This window comes from Micrasema longulum, unplaced genomic scaffold (assembly GCF_059751315.1).
Source record: "Micrasema longulum isolate JH-2025_06_02 unplaced genomic scaffold, ASM5975131v1 h1tg000866l, whole genome shotgun sequence".
Taxonomy (NCBI): domain Eukaryota; kingdom Metazoa; phylum Arthropoda; class Insecta; order Trichoptera; family Brachycentridae; genus Micrasema; species Micrasema longulum.
This window is the reverse complement of record NW_028278058.1, coordinates 203,336-224,209: the sequence shown is the minus strand read 5'-3', so window position 1 is coordinate 224,209 and position 20,874 is coordinate 203,336. Positions and strand designations below refer to the sequence as shown.

Sequence of the window (20,874 nt, the reverse complement as noted above, 5' to 3'; positions counted from 1 at the left end):
AAACATTTTAGAGAAGGAAAAGCGGAAGTCTAGAAATTTATAGGACTTATGACCGGTCATTGGCTGGTTTAAGTGGCCACTTTACATAGTGTGTAACATTCATCATTTTGCCTATGTTTGGAAAGCCATATTTTTTCAATCCTACCATCTGTTGATTTAAGTGAAATCAAAGAGCTGAATCTTTTATTGTTGTGAAGAGATTCATCGAATTAAACTATTTTTCATACGAGGCTAATACCAAAAACAAGCTTCTTCTTAGACCAGTTGATTTTATTATAATATTTTTAGTTTGTTCAAATGTTTGTAGACAAAAGACAGGATTTCACCCCCTAGGGGGTCATTAAGATTAACAAATTATAACAGGGATGAAGAACAGAGCTTATGGTTTTACACAGTATGTAAAGTGGCCACATAAACTAGCCAATCACAGATAATAAGCCCTGTAAATGCCTCGACTTCCATATCCTCTTATCTACAATTTATTCCATCCCTGTTGTAATTTGTTGATAATATTAGTACATTTATGTATAACGTTTGTACTATTTTTAGACTAAATAAAAAATAAAAACAAGAAAAAACAAGAGAGTAAAAAAAAAAAAAAATACATTTTAATGAATGAATGGTTAAGTATTTAATAATCTAATTGGCTTACTCTTTCTCATAGCGATACCATATCCTTTGTCATCCAAAAGTCCACCGATTTGTGTTATATCGCATTCTCTTTCTATGATGTATTCAATGGACGTTGATTCCATGAGATAGGCATAATTTTCATTTTTCACCCTTAAATAGAACATCATTTATATTTTAGCAATGTCCTACTGTCTTTTTATCAAAATAATTTACTATACGTATCAATGAAAAAAATATTTTTTTTACACAATACGATAAATTAAGCAGTCTATGACCTTTATTTAATTTTTATTAAAATATATTTTATTGTGGAATCTGATTGCTCTCAAATGTTCATAATCTGATGCAATTTGTACATTCAATATCACTGAATATAAACGTTTTTATAATAAAACAAACTTAATTTTTTTTTTAACAAACCGGTCGGCGGAACAAAATAAAAATAAGTGGTTAAAAACAAACTTGTTTTATATTTATTTAATTATAATGAACTTGTGGACCCGACAGACGCTGTCTCGCTTAAACTTTGGCTTACTTGCTTTTTGCTGGTTCAGTAAATGTTTTTTCGGTATTCAAATTTTTGATAATCTATATACTAAGTGACATTTGACATTTAAAAAAAGATTGCAAAGTCTTGTTATCCTGCGCCGTTCAACTCTTGTTTTTACAGAGTTTGTAACATATTGCAGCGCCACCTACCGGGTTCAATTGTAAATCTTAACCTTTCAGGGACCCATTTAAACAAACATCAAAAATTTCAGCAAAATCTGTCTAGCAGTTTAGAAAAAGTTCAATGACACACACACGTACAAAATTACATATATAAAGATAATTGCTAAGTTATTAATTCAAATATGAATTTCAAAGTTATTTTTCTGCAAAATGTAAATGGGGTCTAAAATCCCTATCATCCATGCGCTCTTTAGCTAGAAGACTTGTTGGGATTTTATTTTGCAACGTCCTTGAGGCGATTTTTACAAAAATGGCGGTATGAAAATCTTATTTCTCCTTCTTTCCCATATCCGTTCCTAAGTGGAGCATGTGGACATCACCAGTTACCTTCAGGAGATCCTATCGCCAGCCAGCATTTTTGCTTCTACGTGTCCAAGACGCTCGTTAAAAATGGTGCTGCGACCGTACTCGGAAATCAGCCTTAGTTATCAAATCAAACTACCTTTTACCTAATATTCTTACCAAGCACTTACTCTCAAAGCTTGGAAGTTTGGTGTTTTGAGCTTTGGTAAGCTGCTAAGGTTCTCACCTTTATATACATCCCATATAAATTAGTCAATTTGATTTATTTATATAATAATAAGAGATTTTTTACCTGTTAACGCCTTCGTTGTTGGATCCAGTAAGTGCCTCTGGATGATCTTTCATATATTGGTACATCTTTTGATAAGTTGGATAATCTGAATCCTAAAATAAGTACAACAGTGTTTCAGAAATGATTGTGGAGTTTTCAAATACATCGTGCTGCCTAAATTTTATATTTTTCTTTGGCAAATATTTTCTGTCCTTGTAAAAATATCTATGAACACTAACAAAATAAACAAAATAAAAGAGTGAGTATCCATAAAAAGTTTATTATTAATGTTTGTTAAAACCAAAAATAGTGTTTGATTCTAAAAAATGTTAAGTCGTGATAAAAATAGAAATTTCGGAGAAACTGCTGACAAGTTTATGTGTTTTTGTACTTGTGGGATTTATAGTAATGGGTAAGCTCTTTAAATGTCTTTTCATTGTTTGTTCTTTTATCATTTATATGTTAATATGCCGTGTATTTTTTAATGATGTTTTTATTTTGCATAATATATATGATGCTATGCATGTTGTTTAAGTGTTATACATATATTCATTCCAAATCAACACACGACTTTAGTTCCATGGAGATTTGTGTCTCAAGAAATCTTACATAAATATATTGTAAATAAAATTCATTGAAAAAATCTTGAAGTTACAATTATCAAGACCAAACATGTCGCGTTTTTGTCAGGGGCATATCTTTTTATTGTTTATTTTTATAAGTTGTGTATAAAAATATTTCTCCACAGTATCCATATTGACTTTAAAAACACAACTCAGTTTTTGAAATTATTTTTTTTTGTATTTTTAGGCGATAGTTTCCCATTCTTCATTTACTCCGACATATTAAAAAATGAACTAGTTGGGGACAAAACTATGGTTTTTTTTAAATATTAGATTATTAATTCGAACCTTGAAAAAGCTTAAAGTAGAACCGTCTCTCTTGGCTCCATAAACGATGCCATGTGGATTATCAGGAAGGTCATCAGCATGATCTATCAGTGGAGTAATGGATTCAATAGTTAGAAAGGCAGCCAAATTAGCGGTGTATGAGGAGACTATAATCAGGGTGAAGAACCACCAAACTCCTGCTATCATTCGCGTTGAAATTGCTCTAAAAACATTCAGTAAAAAAAACAAAAATAACGTTATTAACATATATTTGTCTAGATTTTCTCTAAAACCTTATGGTCATTTTTGTTCATATCGTACATCAAATGATTTAAAGTCAGTAATTGAATAAGTACTTCAAATTTATTAACAAATGAACTTTCGGTGGAATAAATGTAAACGTTATTGGAAAATGCGAAAACTTAAAATTTGCGTTTGATATTTAATTTGAGTACTATAACTCATTACAATAAATAAACGGTTCGTTTGGTTAGATCGACCTAAAAAAGTAAGCATTTTTTAAAAATAATTGATAAATGATGAACCTTTATTTTTTTTTAATTTTCAGCTGTAAACACAGTTAACATTTAAATATCTTGGTGAACGGCAATTAGGAAGTTCAGTGGTTCAAAAATATAATTTTTGATTGACTATAAAACTCGGCCGAAGTATTTTTATGAACTGCATTATCATCACTATGTTGTTTAAAATTTTATAATTTTGGAAATCTCCACTGGAACTTTGAAATTAAATCACTCGGGACGTTGTGAGTTCAAATAGGTGAGTTTTTCTGACATTTAAAAATAGAACTCCGTACCCACTAAATGTCAAAACGAGCTAAACGTCGAAAAACATGGCAACCCAGAAATCGTAAGAATTTAACAATAACATTGATTGATTAATTGATTAATTATTGTTAACCTGAACCTGTGACGTTTCAAAGTAGTTCACGCTTAAAAAAACCTTTCTTATTATTTTTTCCATACATTTTCGAGACACATCGCTGGACAGGTAAATACTCTTAATTTGTATAGCGTGAATAAAAACATTTTTTTATTCAATTTCCCATGGCACTGGATTTTTTCAAAGTTGAGTATATTTAATAACTTAAAAAAAAAATTGACAAGTAACGTTAAACGAATTTATCCGAAATTTAAGTTCATTAAAAAGAACAAAAATACAATTATTTTTTGTTGACTAAAAAACTGAAATTGAAATATTGTACCAATATGGATGCAATTTTACAAGTATTATATTATTTATATATAATGTATGGGAGCGAAGTATGGAATTGGAAAAATATTGATGAAATTAGGTTAAATGCTACCGAAATGCGATCCCTTAGGCGAATGTGTGGTGAAACGATGTTTGAAAGGTGCAAAATGTCGAGATCCATGAACTGTGTCAGACAGAGAGATTCATTATGGACAGAATCAAGTATGGGTGCTGCGTTGGCTTGGACATGTAGAACGAATGGACAGCGAAAGAACGGCTAAAAGGATCAACGATGCGAATGTTGATGGATGCAGAAAACGAGGAAGACCGGGAATGACATGGCTTAATCAAGTCCATTAAATACTTGAAGATGCGCATATCAAGAGTAGGAATAATCGGCGTGCGTGCATGAGAAAAAGAATGAATGTAGAGGAAGCGAGTTCTGTATGCAAAGACAGAATGATGTGGCGTTCTATCCTCTCTGCCTACCTCTACGGGGCAGCGGCGTGATTGTTTGTTTTTTTGTATTATTTACTTATGTCTATATTTAATATCTGTCGTTAATGTCTATATTATTTGTCGGCCTCGTGGTGTAATGGTAAGCGCGTTTGCCTACCATGCAAGAGGTCTCGGGTTCGATTCCCGACATGGTTAATATGAAATATTTATTTAAAAGGATGTTTTTCCCCTAAAAATATTTCATAGTCCCTGGATTGGTACCTGAAGCGTAACACTGATCCTCTTACCTTCATGTAACAAAAATAATCAAGATACGCTGCGATTGGCGTACCAATGCAGTGTCCTATGCACTATTGGGTGCGGAAAGGGAATGATTATGATGATTATGATATTTAAACCTCTGTACTGTATTTTAGTTTTTTTACAGTTTTTATAGTTTTTTTTTTTAAATCAACTATACTTCTAAACGCTGTTTTATATTTTATTTCTTTATATTGTATTTTTTCCTTTTTTTTTTTTTATACTAACTTTACTTCTTAACAATGTTCTATATTTTATTACTTTATATTGATATTTTTAATTTTATGTTGTTTATGTACTCATATTTTATATAACTTTCATGTATGTAAAAGCCTTATGGGCATTAAAAATAAATACAATAAAATAAAATACGAAATAAAAAATATTTAAAAGCAGTTTTCAGATAACACATTTTAAAAAAATAAAAAAATAAATTTCTTAAAACTTACATTGGAGCTAACTCGGAGCCTTGTTGCAACACACTGCCTACAGTAAACCACAGTGAATTTGGCATGCTGAATTGGTTCTCTAGATGCTCAGGTTCTTCAATGCAAGGGTAGGGATTCTGCCACTCTTTAGGTGCTATTCTTGCCATTACAAACAAAAGAACCGATACTCCAAGATACGCTGTTCCTAGAAACAGCCAAACCTGAAAAAAGTTTAGATGGGTACCACAAAGAATCATACCTCTTGTTTTTTTATTTTACAGTGTTATAAGTATCATTTATGTATTTTTCTGAATTTGAGGCAAGATGTTTTCATTTTAAGTTTTATATTAAATACAGTGATTGTAATTTTTTTTTAATTTAAAATTATAAATAATATTTTACGTGATGGTACGTACTTCGTTTGAGAAAGGAGACATGAAAGAAAATAAACTCGGTGGCTGTTTTGTTGGTTTTTTGTACAAAATACTAATTCCCAGGTTCATAAACGGCATGGTGAAGTCTACCGCACTTTCTCTGTCAGACGTTATAGTCAAATCAGTAATTGCAAGATCAGCTCTCTAGAATAAATCAATATTCATAAAACAATATTTCCAACGCATTATAAACAATAAAATATTTTGCGTTATAGCAAGCAATACAATTTGACATATCAATATTGCAAATAAACTAAAAAGACCAACGTTAATATTCAAAACAATTTAAAATACAATTGACGTAAAGAAACTTTTAAAGATTTATTTTGCATTAAGCCAATCAATTTTTGAGTACGGTGTAATCAAATGTGGTGGTGCAAGTGACACAGTTTTAAATAGTGTATTTGTTGTACAAAAATCCATAGTTAAAATAACACTAGCGTCCCAAAACAGACATCTATTGAAGAAATATTTCACAAATCATAACTTATGACACTAAAGCAATTATACACAAAAAACAATATTCAATAACAGATTAAAAAACTATTCCTACTCAAGCCCCTACAATACATCACATACAAATACTCCTACAATATATCAAATACAAATAATATAATCCTCAACACAAAGACAACTTACACAAATACAAACTAATACCCCCTTTGGACAAAGAGATTTTGAGTATTATTCAATTAAAATCTATAACTTAGTTTCATTACATAAAAACCATTAGTCAAGAGAAAATGTTTAAAAATACTTTAAAACTGTTTGAACATTTTGCTAATTATCACTGTTTATTAAGTCTTCTTTGTTTATTCTCAAATGTAAAAATATTTCAAAAAAGTATATTGTTAAGAGTCCTCGACACGGGTAACCCCAGTAAGGTCACATTATTTTATTATTAATCATTATTATATAATGGAAAATTTTTTTAATAAAAAAATAAATTAATCAATTACAAGATCTTTGAATAAAGTTTTTAGCTCTTTAACTTCACAAACATCAACAGATGAAAGAATTGAAGGAAAATAGATGTTCAAATATAGGCAGAATGGTGAATGTTACACAGTGTGTAAAGTGGCCACTTAAACCAGCCATTGACAGGTCATAAGCCCTGTAGATGCTTAGACTTCCATATTACCTTATCTTAAGTGTTCTTCATCTCTGTTGTAATATGTTAAGATCTTTAAAAAGTTAATATATTGGTGATTTTAGTCTGGTCATAAATTTAAATATTTTAAGATTTTTAGTCAAAGAATTTCAACGTTTAATACTAAATTAACTTTTAATATTTCAAAGTTGTTTGGGTTGATGCATGTCAAATAAATCCTAACGACACAAAAGTCAAATGTAAAGATAGCGAAAAAAGTGTAAAACCTCATATTTTCCACTTACGAAAAAGCTTTTTAATATCATATAGTTCAACTAGACCAGAAATGTTGGCTTTCCCAGAACATGTAAAAAATTCTAATTTATTTTGTGCTTCTGAATTTTATCGTTGAATAAATTTATTTTTTAACTTACCCAATCCAACAGTTCTCTAACCATCCCATTCCATTGCTTCGTGTCTCTGTCTAATGATCCATATACACCATCGTTCTGAATCACAAAGGTGTAGTTGAAGCCCAACATCTTCGCTATCTCTTGGATGACTTCTATACCGAATCCTTCAAACCGTTCGTTTCCTTCTAGCTTTAAGCTGGAATCCTTCAACATTCCATACGGGGGACTCTAGAAAGGAAAATAGTATATTTTTAAAACGATTGAGGGTACAAGAAGCGAACCAAAGAATCTCTATTGAAGGAGTTACTGAGATATTTAGAAAAAACTTTGAAAAAAAAGTTAGATTTCTAATTATGCTTGACTAACTCAATAGAGAATGCTAATTTTGCGGTTTCAAGTAGTATAATTATAATTTGTTTTTGTAAGGTTTAAAGGTGGTTTTGAATTACGCCATTATTTAGGAAGGTTTTTACATACAATGTATTTTGGCGTCAATAACTAATTTTCCGTTTTTGTTAAAGATTCCTAAGTTTTCTTCCAATACCTTCAATTATATAAATATATATCAAATTGAAATGAAACACTTAGAATTTTTTGTATTGATTGTTATAGTTGCCACAAAAATGTTGTTTTTAATGAGTCTGTTAAACTCGAAATAAAATAACTTTTACCAGAAACCTTAATCATTTTTGTCTGTATTATGACGGTATATTTGTTTACCCTATTTTCATCATTTCATTATTTGCACATTAGAATTCAAATTTAAATGATAATTTTATAACAGCGTAAACTAACAAATACGTAACTGATTGATGAAAAGTAGACATTTTATTTTATAAGTAGATATCTTTAATCGCACATTTAAAAAAAATAAAAATATTAATAAATTTCATAAAAAGTACATGTTTTTTTAAAATTCTATACATATCTACTATTACACATCTAGTAAATGTTATCACTGTAACTTTCCAAAAAAGAGACTTACTCTTGTATATATACAGATGAAATAATAAAAGGAATATAGATGTTCGAATATGGGCAGAATGGTGAATGTTACACAGTGGCCACTTAAACCAGTCATTGACAGGTCATAAGCCCTGTAGATGCCTAGACTTCTATATTACCTTATCTTAAATGTTCTTCATCTCTGTTGTAATATGCTAATATTGTATTTATTTAATTTCCTAGTGCTTGTACTGTATGTTATGTGTAAACTGAAGCAATAAATATCTTTGAAATATAACCAGCCGTGTTATAATTTTTGATTTCGATCGGGTGTGATAAAGATTTAAAAAGCTATTTCTATCTGAATCTGAAAGAAATTAAGATGTACTGTATCGAATTTTAAAAAAAAGGTATATGCACCAAAGCAGTCAGAACAATGAAAGATCTGTTGAGTAAGGAACCATCTTCAGCAGGTATTTGATACACTTGATTGGCTCTCGTGAGATTCAAATTCTCCGTTGAATTCCAAGTCCCAATCTGCAAAAAAAATATGATTTCTTAATATTTTTTACAGAGTTTGCCAAACCTTTCTGCCAGCATATCATCTTCTCTTTTTTTTCCCTCATCTGTTATTTTTTTACAATATATTATTATTAGTAACACAAATGATTCTAAGTTAGTATAAGTCCTGGTGGTTAGGTAGTCATATTGAAATCGGTCGATGTGTAACGAAAAATTAAACTTGTTTTAACAAATTGATTAACATCTTCAAGCTCTTATCCGCAGCCAATGGAGCATAGGAACCAGAATGGTTAAATAAATTAAAACGTATCTTACGCTTCTGGTTATAGTTAAAGAACTCTTTCCAGTCAAAGACCTCTTTCACAGTAGTAGCTGCTCGACTACTCGAATCTACCCTCTTATGTCAGAGGCGTCCCTTCTTTAATTATATTCAAATCACGTATGTCACTTCTTAAATATTAAACTTGTTCCTTTTACCTCCCTCTTACCTTCTCTCTTTACCCCCTCTTCTCTTCATTGTAAAGTGTAGATATTTAGTCAATTTTTACTTCTTAAAAAAATAAATATTTTTATCAATATTTTGTTTTTAAAAAAAATAATAATAAACCAACAATATGTTCATATACTACTGATTTTCTCAAATTGAACGGTTTGGGTAGGTAGAAAGAAATTGCCTTTAGGCAATATGCCCGCCCTTATGCATATGTATTTATTTATACTACATTTAAAACTATGTTTTCAGTACATATTTTACTTTATTTTTTTTAACTATGTATTTTACTATGTTTTTCACTATGTCTAATACTTTTACTTATTTTTTTATGTATTGATTACTGTTTCTTATATATATTTTTTTGACTAGCTTAGAACGGGGTAAATAACTCTAGTAAGATAGTAAAAAAAACAACATTGTAAAAATGTTTAATTTTATGTACCTATATAATATGATAATAAATAAATAAAAGTAATTCATAAACATAAAGTGTTTAATTAAATAAATAAAGGAGAGTAAAATACTAACTTAATTTGAAAGAATAAGAAAAAAATTCAACTCTCCCCGGAATCTAAGAGTAGCTATCAAGTCAAATAGGGCAGAATGGTGAATGTTACACAGTGTGTAAAGTGGCCACTTAAACCAGCCAATGACCGGTCGTAAGCCCTGTTAATGCCTAGACTTCCATATTCCCTTCTCAAAAATGTTTTCCCTCTCTGTTGAAATAAATTTAAATAAAAATAATCCCCCTACGATTCATTTTATCATTACTATATTTCTTTGTTTCATTCTCCTGTTCTTTCCTCGCAATATTTTATAATATATTCAGAAAGCTTAATAGATAATTTTCATGTTTTTATTGTTTTTATATGTTTACTTTCAAACTTAAAATTATGTATCGTATTATCAGCGCTATGATTTTTAATTTTAAAATTACTCTGCCCATAACGTCACAATTTCTAGCCCATGAGTGGCTTTCCATAAATCGGAAATTTATCTCAAAACTATGATTGATTGAATTTTAAGAACTTGTGAAACTTTGGCCTACAATTAAATGCTCTTATTTTTACTGCTTTATAGAAAACATTTTTCATATCCAATTTTCAGTAGCACTGAACTTCTTCATAAGTAACGCGTGTGATTGATTCTTAGATTTCATCCTAAAACCTGTCGATGTATAAATACAAATTCATGTGGTTTGATACAATTTATGAAAAGAGAACTGTAAAATGTCACACAATAATGTAAAAACGGTGTTGATAGTAAAATGTAATAGATTTGTATTGAAATTGCTGTGTTATAGCTTTTGAATGAACAGAATCAATCTAAATGGTGATTAACCTTTCAAGTAAACATTAGAACAGTTTAATGGATATTCTGCGATGAAATCTGGCCGACACTTTGCTATAAACGTATAGTAAACAAACATCATCCATGTAAACTAATTACTTATGATTTGTTTACCTTCTGTAAGCCAAGACCGTTGAGTTCTACTATATCCAGCATGAAGTCAGTTCTGAATCCAGCATGGTCAAATTTAATTCCTCGTGTTAGCCCCTTTAAGTAATTCTGAAAATAAATAAAGGATAAAGTTTTAAAATTATAACCGAAGTAAAAATTAACATTAACCACAAAAATGCGTTACAAAAAAAACATAATTATATCACAATATTCTGAGTTTTTCCAAATGTTTGCAGACAAAAAACTGAATTCCACCCCCTAGAGAGTCATTAAGATTAACAAATTCCATAATATTCAAACGTTTTTTTCCTTGGTTTTTTGGGGTTTGCCTAGGGAAATATTTAAATTTAGAACAAAATATAAAACAAGTTTTTTTTAAATCCACTCTGAACCTCAAGTATGATAGGCATATACGCCAACCACTACAATACGAAGCTGACTTATCCAAACTTAAGTTATTTTTTCAGCAGCCATGGAGTAAAAGCACTCATGAAACATTCTGGTTCTATTTCACAGGCAAAACTGATTGTTTATCCGTTTGGACACATTTCAATACTTCAGTTTACTTAATGATAGGTCATAAGCCCTGTAGATGCCTAGACTTCCATATTCCATTTTCTAAGGTATTCTCCATCCCTGTTGTAATTTGTTAATCTTTATGACTCCCGAGGGGGCTTAATCCAGCCTTTTGTCTACAAACATTTGGATTAACTCAAATATTGTAGTATATAACCGTATTTGATCGCTGATTGTAACAAACTTGTTAATTTGGTCCTTCGGGCCTTGGTTGATTAGGATCTCAGACGATTAAAATTTTTAGCTCTTCGGGCCTCACGGTGTATTTTTATAGTTATTTAAAAAAAAAATTATTAGGGAAAAACAACAGTTATTGTATAAGAATACAAAATATAAAAAACAGTTCACACATCCAGTTAAAGTTTATACAAATATGATGAGAGAACATGTTACACAGTAAAGAGAAAAATAATATATTATATAAGACATAAGAAGAAAAAAAAGCTCGCAAGAAGGTTAAGGGATGAAGAAATAGAGTGGAGAAGTGGATGAGAGGGATTTTCATAATATAGTTGACCAATTCAAAATTTTGATTATATAATAAAATAAACATAAATAAAGGAACATACACTTATTACACACTGACAAATGTTTCATTTTACAGTGTTTCAAAAAGTGTTTTTTGAAGTCACAAAATTTTGTACTAAAAATATCTAAATGGGGACAAAGTAAATTAGATTTGGAGCAGCTACGATAAATAAACGAGTTTTGAACATAATTTTTTTGGGCAATAAATAATAAAAAAAATGAACTTGTCGTGTTGACTTTACGGGACAATTAATTGAAATTAGGTAAGTTAGTTATCGGAATGTAATCTGTAATTAAAAAAATGCTACCAAGGCCCTAGAGGCCTTAATTACAATAGAAAGTTAACAGTGTTATCTTCAACTGTCTATAAAATTAAAGAGAAATTTTAGTATGAAAATTTAAAACTCATATTTTTTTATATATTAGCGTATTCAACTACGGGTTACAAGATTGAAATAATCACATTTTGGTATGGAAAATTTGTTATTTTTCATGGGAAAATTGAAGACATTTCTGTTGATTTCCAGTGATAATACGGGCTCAGCACTACTAATTGTGTTAAATATAATAATACTTACACAGAATGGCAGAAGAAGTGACGTCCAAAGGTAAAATAAACATAGTTATGCAGAAAGCAGCCAGCCATATAAAAATGAAACTGAGATAATAGCACTTTTGTGAAATGAGTGAACTATCAAATCTAAATAACAGCTGGAATGTGTTTGACTTTAACAAATGATAAACAATGAACACATAAGTTTGTTTTTATGTTACAAACAAGAATCTACTTATGTGTTTAACCAGTTTAAATGATTTTTTAAAAAACATACAAAATTTCTAGAGATGTGGGTGTTTTCTGCGAATCGAAAAAAGGTTTTTTTTGTAATCGACACCATTTTCAGAAGGTGATTAATACAGTTTTGTGTACGACAGCGGTCTGGTTGTTTTTAGCGGAACATAGAATTGACCTTCCTGCACCCGATAACATCAATATCTCATTTTTCAAAATTGTGGACTGGCTGCTTTCTGCATAACTACATTCAAATGCAGGTGCCTCATGTTAAAAGGTATATGAATCAACCCGGTATATATGTTCCACAATTTTGGGTAATTTTCAAGTTATGATTTTTTAATGATTTTTGAAAATTTTCGACCTGACCGGGTTATAGTTATTTTCTGTTTAATTTTTAGAAGAATTTTTCAGGATTTTTTGTGACTCATTTTTTTATTGTTCTTTCACGCATAAAAAAATTAGCTTCGTAACACTAATGAAAGCTACAAAATTTTTGACCTAAAATGCAAAATTTAAGTTTGAGCGAGGCAGACTTGAACTTTTAAAATCTTAAAAGTCAATTTCTTAGTTTCTGAATAACTTTCGAAACTACGCTAGACTCAAAAATTTTATAATAAAATGAAAAAAGTAGCACTTAATAGGCTATAATTTGCTGAAATCAGACTTTGAAGATACTGAAGTGGAAAATTCCTAAGGAAAATTATAAAATAGAGTTTGTAAACAAACTAAAATAACTTTTAATAAAATGGCGACACAAGTAGCAAGGTTAGAATTAAACACGAGGTGAGTAAATCTCCACCTCAGTATTTTTGAAGGCTGATTTCAGCAAATAATAGCTCGTTAAATATTTAAAAATGTGTTATTATAAAAGTTAAGAGTCTGGCGTGGTTTTCAAAGTTACTTAGAAACTAAGGAATTACTTTTTCAGATTTTAAATTTTAAGTTGAAAGTTTAAATCTGACTCGCTCGAACTTTAATTCTGTATTTTAGGTCAAAACTTTTGTAACTTTCATTAATGTTACGACGTTGATTATTTTATGCGTAAAAATACAATTTAAAAAATGAATTATAAAAAAATCTTTTTTTTTTTCTAGAAATTAAAAACTGATTCGGTCGAAAATTTTCAAAAACTCATCAAAAAAATCATAACTCGAAAACTACGCAAAATCGTGGAACAAACATGAGGTTGATTCGGATACCCCTCAATATGAAGCACCTACATTTAACGTTTGGAAGTCACTTCTCCGGCCATTCTGTATGTGTAGATTATTATTTTTTTAAAAGTGTAGATATTCTCACAGTTTTCATATAGTTAATCATTGTAAATCCATGTTCCCAGCTATCAGACTGTTCGCAGTCAAATGATTTCTGGTTAAATTTTGTTGTGTTAATTTCCTTAAGTCCTGATACGAACACGTACACAGCATCAAACATCAGAGCCACTTCAGTGCGGAGCTTATCAGCTTCAAGTAGCTCTACGGTTTCTCCCCCTTTATCTTTGATTTTTGAGTTCATAAACTCTACAGCTTCTATTACGTCTTCATCTTCCGGGTCAATAAGTCTTATTCCTGGAATATACAAATTAATCATAAACAGAAGTTATGTGGTAACAAAAATTGATATACACGGTTTAATTTCTAGCGGAAAATATTATTTGAACAAGTAAATGTTCAATTTCCTTATCGAAATTGGTCGCCGAGAGTCTGAGGGGTTGATAGTGGCTGTTATATGGCCAATTCTTATTTGAATTCGAAGATCGAATTTTCGGAGATCCGCATTACTTTTTACTCTGTTTTTACTACATTTAAAAAAAAAATCTTTTACCATATACACATATTTTTTATTATGAATTTTACTTGGTTTTTTATTTTTGCTACTTTTAAATATGTGTTTTAGTATACATAATACAGAGTGTTCATTTAACCCTGTCACATCCGAAACCACGATAATCAGTATGAGCAAGAAGACATATTGGCACATTAAAATATTTTTTTAAAACGAATAAAATTTTTTAAAAAGCAAATGGTTGCTTTCTTCTGCAGTGGAGAAACGAGGAGGAAGGAGGGGGGGTCTGATACTGCGCCGCGCTCCTCTCAGTTCTCCTCTGCAGATGTAAGAAACCATTTGGTTTTTTTAAATTTTTAAATTTTTTTATTTCTTTGTTCTATTTTTTTTTTTATATGCTAAAACGTCTTCTTGCCCATACTGATCATCGTGGTTTCGGATGTGACAGGGTTTAAAGAACACCCTGTATATTTTTACCTATGTGTTTTACTTTATTTCTTACTGTGTATTTTGTTTTCACTACGTTTTGTACTTGGTTTTTAAAAAAATATTTTTTGTGACTCTTGCTGCATTTTTTAATAAGTTTTTTTCCCTACGCATTTTACAACGTTTTTCGCTTTATTTTCACTACTACTTTTATTTATTTTTCCATGCATTGATTACTGTTTTTTATATTTTTTAACTGTCTTAGAACGGGATACAAATTGTTTGACAGGTAAAGCACTTTATATAAGTTCATAATTGTATAATATAAATAAATATATATATATTATTATAAAACAAAATCTTTGTTATAAGTGTCACACGTTTATTTTATCAAAATAATACAACTACGGTTTAGGGAGAGCACTCTCCTACCGACAAAGAATACAACACTACTTTTATAAATATACAATATTGTTTGCACTGTAACCATAGAATCCATACAGAAAACGAGCTCATAAATCTGTATTTTTTATAATTTTAGCTTAATACCACTTGTCATTGGAAGGAGTGCTCCCCCGAATCAAAAAGTGTGTTATTTTAATTTAATAAACGTGTATCTAATAACAAAGTTTTCGCTAGGCAATAATTCATCATTTACGTCGTGAATGCCGATTAAATTGATAAGTTAATTCTCTGCGAAAAAATAAAATAAGTATCCATGATTTCGTTAATTTAATTATTTAATTATCATTATACGAGGCTTGTTCAGAAAGAAAGTGTACTGTGACCATAACGAGCTATGGTTTTTTTGTTTTTGAGGGTTAGCAACACTGAGTGATAGAAGGGAATTTCCTGAAAAACTATATTGTGAGACCCTAAAAATACTTTGAAGAACCATTTTAAACAAAAAAAGGGGAATGCTGACTGGAAGATTGTGCTTGTTGCCAGACAACACCCGTCCTCACACAGCCTTAGCCACCACCCTCTTGGACTGGTTTGGTTGGGATGTTTTGAACCACTTCTTGTATTCACCTGACTTGGCTTCCCTTGAAAGCAAACATGGATGGAATTAATTTTTAAACCATGAGCAGGTGCAGAACGTGGTTCTAAAGTGGGGGAAAAAGCTGGCGGGAGAGTTTAAAGAATCTTGTGCCACGGCTCACCACATGCCATTATACGGGATGGCAATTGTGTGAGAAAATAGTCAATAAGAGTATCAACAATATTTTGTATTATTATTAAAAAATTACAAGAGGGATGGAGAATAGGTAATGTTTTCATGCCTTGCCTAGTATGTGAAATAATTCAGTCAGATGAATCTCTTCACTACAATAAAGGTTTCAGCTCTTTCACCTCACTAAAATCAACAAATGGAAGAATTTAAGAAATATGGATGTTTAAGCGTAGGCAAAATGGTGAATGTTACACTGTGTGTAAAGTGGCCACTAAAACCAGCCAATGACAGGTCATAGGCCCTCTAAATGCCTAGACGTCCGAATCTCTTTCATGGAGGTATTCTCCATCCCTGTTATAATTTGTAAATCTTAATGACTCCCTAGGGGGTGAAATCCAGTCTTTTGCCTACAAACATTTGGGCAAAATCAAATATTGTAATTGTGTATTATCTTTTTAAAACACTTTTTATAAAAAAACATAAGAATGAAGTTGACTTACTTTCTGAAAATGCCTCGTATAACATGCAAAATTATACATAATACATGACACAATCATTAACATCTATTCTTAATTTTATCAATAATTTTGATAAATAATTTAATAAAAAAAAAAAAACAATAAACTGAATAAATTGTGTTATTCTTCTACATAGATAAAACTATAATGACCATCAATAATCAATTATAAATTTAGAAGTTTTCGATAACCAACTTACACGAATATCGTAATTGATAACTCATCTAACCATTTTATCTCCACGTACCATTAATTTTTATAAATGTTCCTTGTTCTAAGTTTTAAAAATTATGTTTGTAAGTGAAAATTCTTGATGGAAGTTCATTGTAATTTATTATATAAATAAGAAATCAGAAATCATTATTTACAAAACTACACCCACGAAGGGACACCAAAAATAAAATAAAATACTTAAACTCATTAAAATAGCATTATATCAATTCATTAGTCAACCCAAAGAAAATTTGTTGATAATGATCCTTAAGATAAAAATAACTTTATTTAATTTAATTACATATAACTTTGAATTATCTATCCTTACCTCTGTTATGTATAAATACATTTAACTTTTTAATAAATATACCAGTCTCGAAGATGTCGCGAAAGCGATGAAACCGGTCACTGGATATTCAAAATTTGTGGATCAAAGTATCACTCGTGTTTTATTTATATAATAAATTTAAATATTAATTTAATTTAATCAAACAAATTGCGTAGCAATGAATTTATAACGAATTAAATGAATACTATTTTAATTAACTATGAGATTTCTGAATTTACAAATAACTCAATCAAATAGATAATTGTAACTCAAAGATACTGGTGTTAAAATCATACATTTAAATAATAATAGCTTAAGTTGTGGGTACCTGTTATATTTGCTCCACCATACTGAAACGGCTCCATATCAATGGTATGCATGTCAGGAGTTGTGATGATGTAACTATGTTGGTCTGACATGATTCCAACCTGCTGAGCCTGTATAAGAATATCTGATAGTCTTTCAATTGAGCAATCCAGGACGAAGTTAGTCTCTCCCGATTTTTTTATTTTATCTAAAATTGGCCTAAAAATTGAACCGATTAAATTTTAACTGAAAAATTTTATGACTGAAAATAACATAGTTAACTAAATTATTTAGTTACAATAGTTCAATTCATTTTAGTTGGTAAACTTTTGGGAAGAAATAGGAAACTCTTAGGAGTACTCCATAATTAGTGAGTTTGCAGAACTCTTGACTTATAAATACTGGTGTAGAGTAGTTCGTAAATATTTTGTCAAAGTGGCTCAATGTTACTTGAATGAAAGTGAACTAACTAATATTTGTTTTTATGTTGCCTTTCTTACCCTTAGTATTTAAAAAAATGACAAATGTATTAAAAGTCTTTTCACTGTGACTAGATTAAATTAAAGTAATCAACAATGTTTAAAGTATGTCCAAATGCTTATAGATAGGCTGAATTTCTTCCCTAGGGCGTAATTTAGATCTAAATTTATTGCAACAGAGAGAAAAACATTTTTGGGAAGGGAATATCGAAGTTTAGGTATTAACAATGCTGAGACCTCCCTAAGGAGGAAGTTAAGCCTGTCTAGAAGCATTTGGATATACTCAAAACATTGTTGATTAATCTAATTAGTAAACATAGAAGTATAAAAAAATTAAATTAGATTTGTAACTGCCTAGACTTTTTTTTTCTCTGTTGCAACACATTACAATAATTAATAACTTATAAAATATTTATTTTAATCACCGGTAATTATCAGTTCCATAGTAAAGCTGCTTAAATGTTACAACATGTCCTTTGTGATCATACATTTTGAAAAGCTCACTTAATCTTGGAAAACCGTTACTGTTCTCGTACATAATTGTGAATTTCTTCCAATTCCAGGCTTTCACTAAGTCAACGAACACCTAAAAAATAAAATGTAAATTTTCAACTTAAAACGTATATATATTTTTAAAAGATTTTTTTTCTTTTGTCCGCCTAGGGGTGTAACGGTCAGCGCATTCGTTTACATGCAAGAGGTCTCGAATTCAATTCTCTGTATAGTTGACATGATTTTTTTTTCTTCTTCTTCTTCTTATGGTTCCTCTCCCCGATGGAGGTTGGAAATCATCATTGCGATTCTTACTTTATTGGCAGCTGCTCTGAACAAGGACTGAGTGCTGCAATGGAACCAGTCGCGCAAGTTTTTAAGCCAAGAGATGCGCCTTCTACCTGCACTGCGTCTTCATTTTTTTTTATTTATGAAAAAAAATGCTTTTATAGTAGATTTTTTTGTAGTCACTGGACTAGTACCCAAAGTTTAAGAGTGATCATCTTACCTTCATGTTACAAAAATGAACAAGATACGCTGCGATTGATGTATTAACTCTGCGCCCTATGCACCATTTGGCGAGGAAGGAATGTCATATTAATTTTTTTATTGCGTATTTAAGATACGTTTTTTCTTTGATAGCGGTTTTAAAATGATTTTATGCAGTTATTTTAATTTTATTTTCATGAAATATACTTGAATTAATATTATTTACTTTAGTTTTTATTGTTTTATATCATTTCTTAAAATTCGCAAATAGCTTGTGCTGGATAAATGGAAATCGAGTTGCGGTAGAGTGGGATTTGAATTGTAAATAAAAAATTATATTTCTAGTTTTGTGATAATTTTTATGCAAATTTTACGATAAAATCATTATTTGGGTACCTTTGATAATGCAGGAGGGTGGGGGTAAAGATTGATGAGGCAGCTTCCCCGCCCCTGATTGGGATCCATGCGGGTTTCCACGTGAGGGACTTCCTTAGTATCACATATTGATTGCACGTGTTTTGACGTTGTTCCTGATGTTGGACCAAATATTCCAACAACGCCTTCCTTAAATTTAAAATTCAAAACGAAAAAAAGGCAATAGGTTAAATTTTTAAAAAAATGCTTATCCTTGCAGTTTAAGACTTGTGAAAAACATTTAAAATCATAAAGTTAACGAACTTAGGTATATTCTTAAAAAAATAAATGAAAAAATTGTAAACAAAATTGACTTAATAGTCATTCTTATTTCGTTATAAGCGGAATCACGAAATTTGACGGCTGCCAACCCTCTAGTAATCACAGTCTTTCCTAGGAATCGATAGAAATTAAATCGCTCATTTGAGAAACACCATATGTCAGGTTTTGGGCGGATGTAACTTTGTTTTAAAACTTAAATATTAAGAAACCAACGTTTGATAAAAAAAAGGGTTAATGATAAAAAAAAAACTAAGCAATTTTTTTACACCGTTTTTTTATCAACTGTAAAAAAACAATAATGAATAGGTATCCTTGCAATAAAATCTATTGGGATTTCAAAAAATTGTTTACTTTGTATTGTAACTTGTAACATGACATCAGAATATTTTATAAAAATTGTAACTAAGATTACTAATTATTATCACTATCATACAAATTATACGTCTAGTAAGTAAAAGAGTAATTTATTGTATTTGATAAATAAGTAATATGATAATTTCGTCATGATCGTAGAACGACGACGAATGTGATTTTTTTCAACTTCAAGTGTGGTAATGAAACGCGGACTGTAGAAAAAAAACGAATTTCATTCAGTTTTGTAAAATATTGGAAATTTTCAAAGAAAGGAAAGGAACACAAATATGGACCTACGTTTGATACGATGAAAGTGTTCTTCGATTTTGGGTACTGGATGATGAAATTCACTATGAACTATTTAATGATTTATAATAACTTTCATAACGACGCGCGACAAATTCAAATATTTTTATGCAATCTAATGTATTGTGTCAAAATTTTGTTTTGTTTTGTTCAAAACCCAAAAGTTCTATTTTTGTATTTCTCCTTTCTTGATGTAAGGTAGGTACCATAAGGATAGGTCAAGAGAAAGATGGGAAAGCAAGGTAATCGGTCAGGGATAGTATTGATAAATGCTGTTATTTACTAAATAAAGTGACTGCTGAAAATTAATTTTTTGACATTTTATGTCATAACTCGATAATTATAAATGCATATCCCATGTAAACGGTGAAACCTGGAATAGAAAACCATTATAAAACCTTTTCAAGATCAAATTAATTAAAAATAATGCCAATGTCACATTTTTTGTACATTCGTCGTTGTTCTTCAACCACAACAATTTATTCAATTATAATTACTCATTGTTAAATTATTATTGTTAATTTTTTTTGCAATTACATTTTTAGACCGTGTTATATCAAAAGCGTGTTAAACAAGGTTCCAGTAAATTTGAATTTTTTCTTGTAATAATCAGTAATCAATATATTTTAATAGTTTTTTTTATTGACTTTATGGGTACGAATATATAAAAACGTCAATACGTCCTTAATTTTCCATATTTATTTTACATTTTTTTATATTTTTGGCCATAAAGTTACCGTAAAAAATATACTGTGTTTTTTTCGTGATTTCAAAATTTGATAAATGTTTATAGTGCGGCCTCCACGATATAGTGGTTAAGAC

General features: G+C 30.0%; 1 protein-coding gene across 2 annotated transcripts in view; it reads right to left on the bottom strand.

The window, feature by feature from the left end:
* Positions 1-20,874, bottom strand: part of LOC148278530 (glutamate receptor ionotropic, kainate 2-like) — a 35,011-nt gene that overhangs the window by 8,673 nt on the left and 5,464 nt on the right. For both annotated transcript variants that reach the window (XM_088231275.1, XM_088231276.1), the window contains exons 3-14: positions 19,093-19,260; positions 18,141-18,301; positions 17,259-17,455; positions 13,786-14,054; positions 10,593-10,697; positions 8,534-8,650; positions 7,190-7,396; positions 5,648-5,809; positions 5,253-5,452; positions 2,851-3,052; positions 1,961-2,052; positions 653-783 (exon numbers count right to left, since the gene is read on the bottom strand). In XM_088231275.1, the coding sequence (XP_088087401.1) occupies positions 653-783; positions 1,961-2,052; positions 2,851-3,052; positions 5,253-5,452; positions 5,648-5,809; positions 7,190-7,396; positions 8,534-8,650; positions 10,593-10,697; positions 13,786-14,054; positions 17,259-17,455; positions 18,141-18,301; positions 19,093-19,260 (2,011 nt within the window). The remainder of the gene's footprint in view (positions 1-652; positions 784-1,960; positions 2,053-2,850; positions 3,053-5,252; positions 5,453-5,647; positions 5,810-7,189; positions 7,397-8,533; positions 8,651-10,592; positions 10,698-13,785; positions 14,055-17,258; positions 17,456-18,140; positions 18,302-19,092; positions 19,261-20,874) is intronic.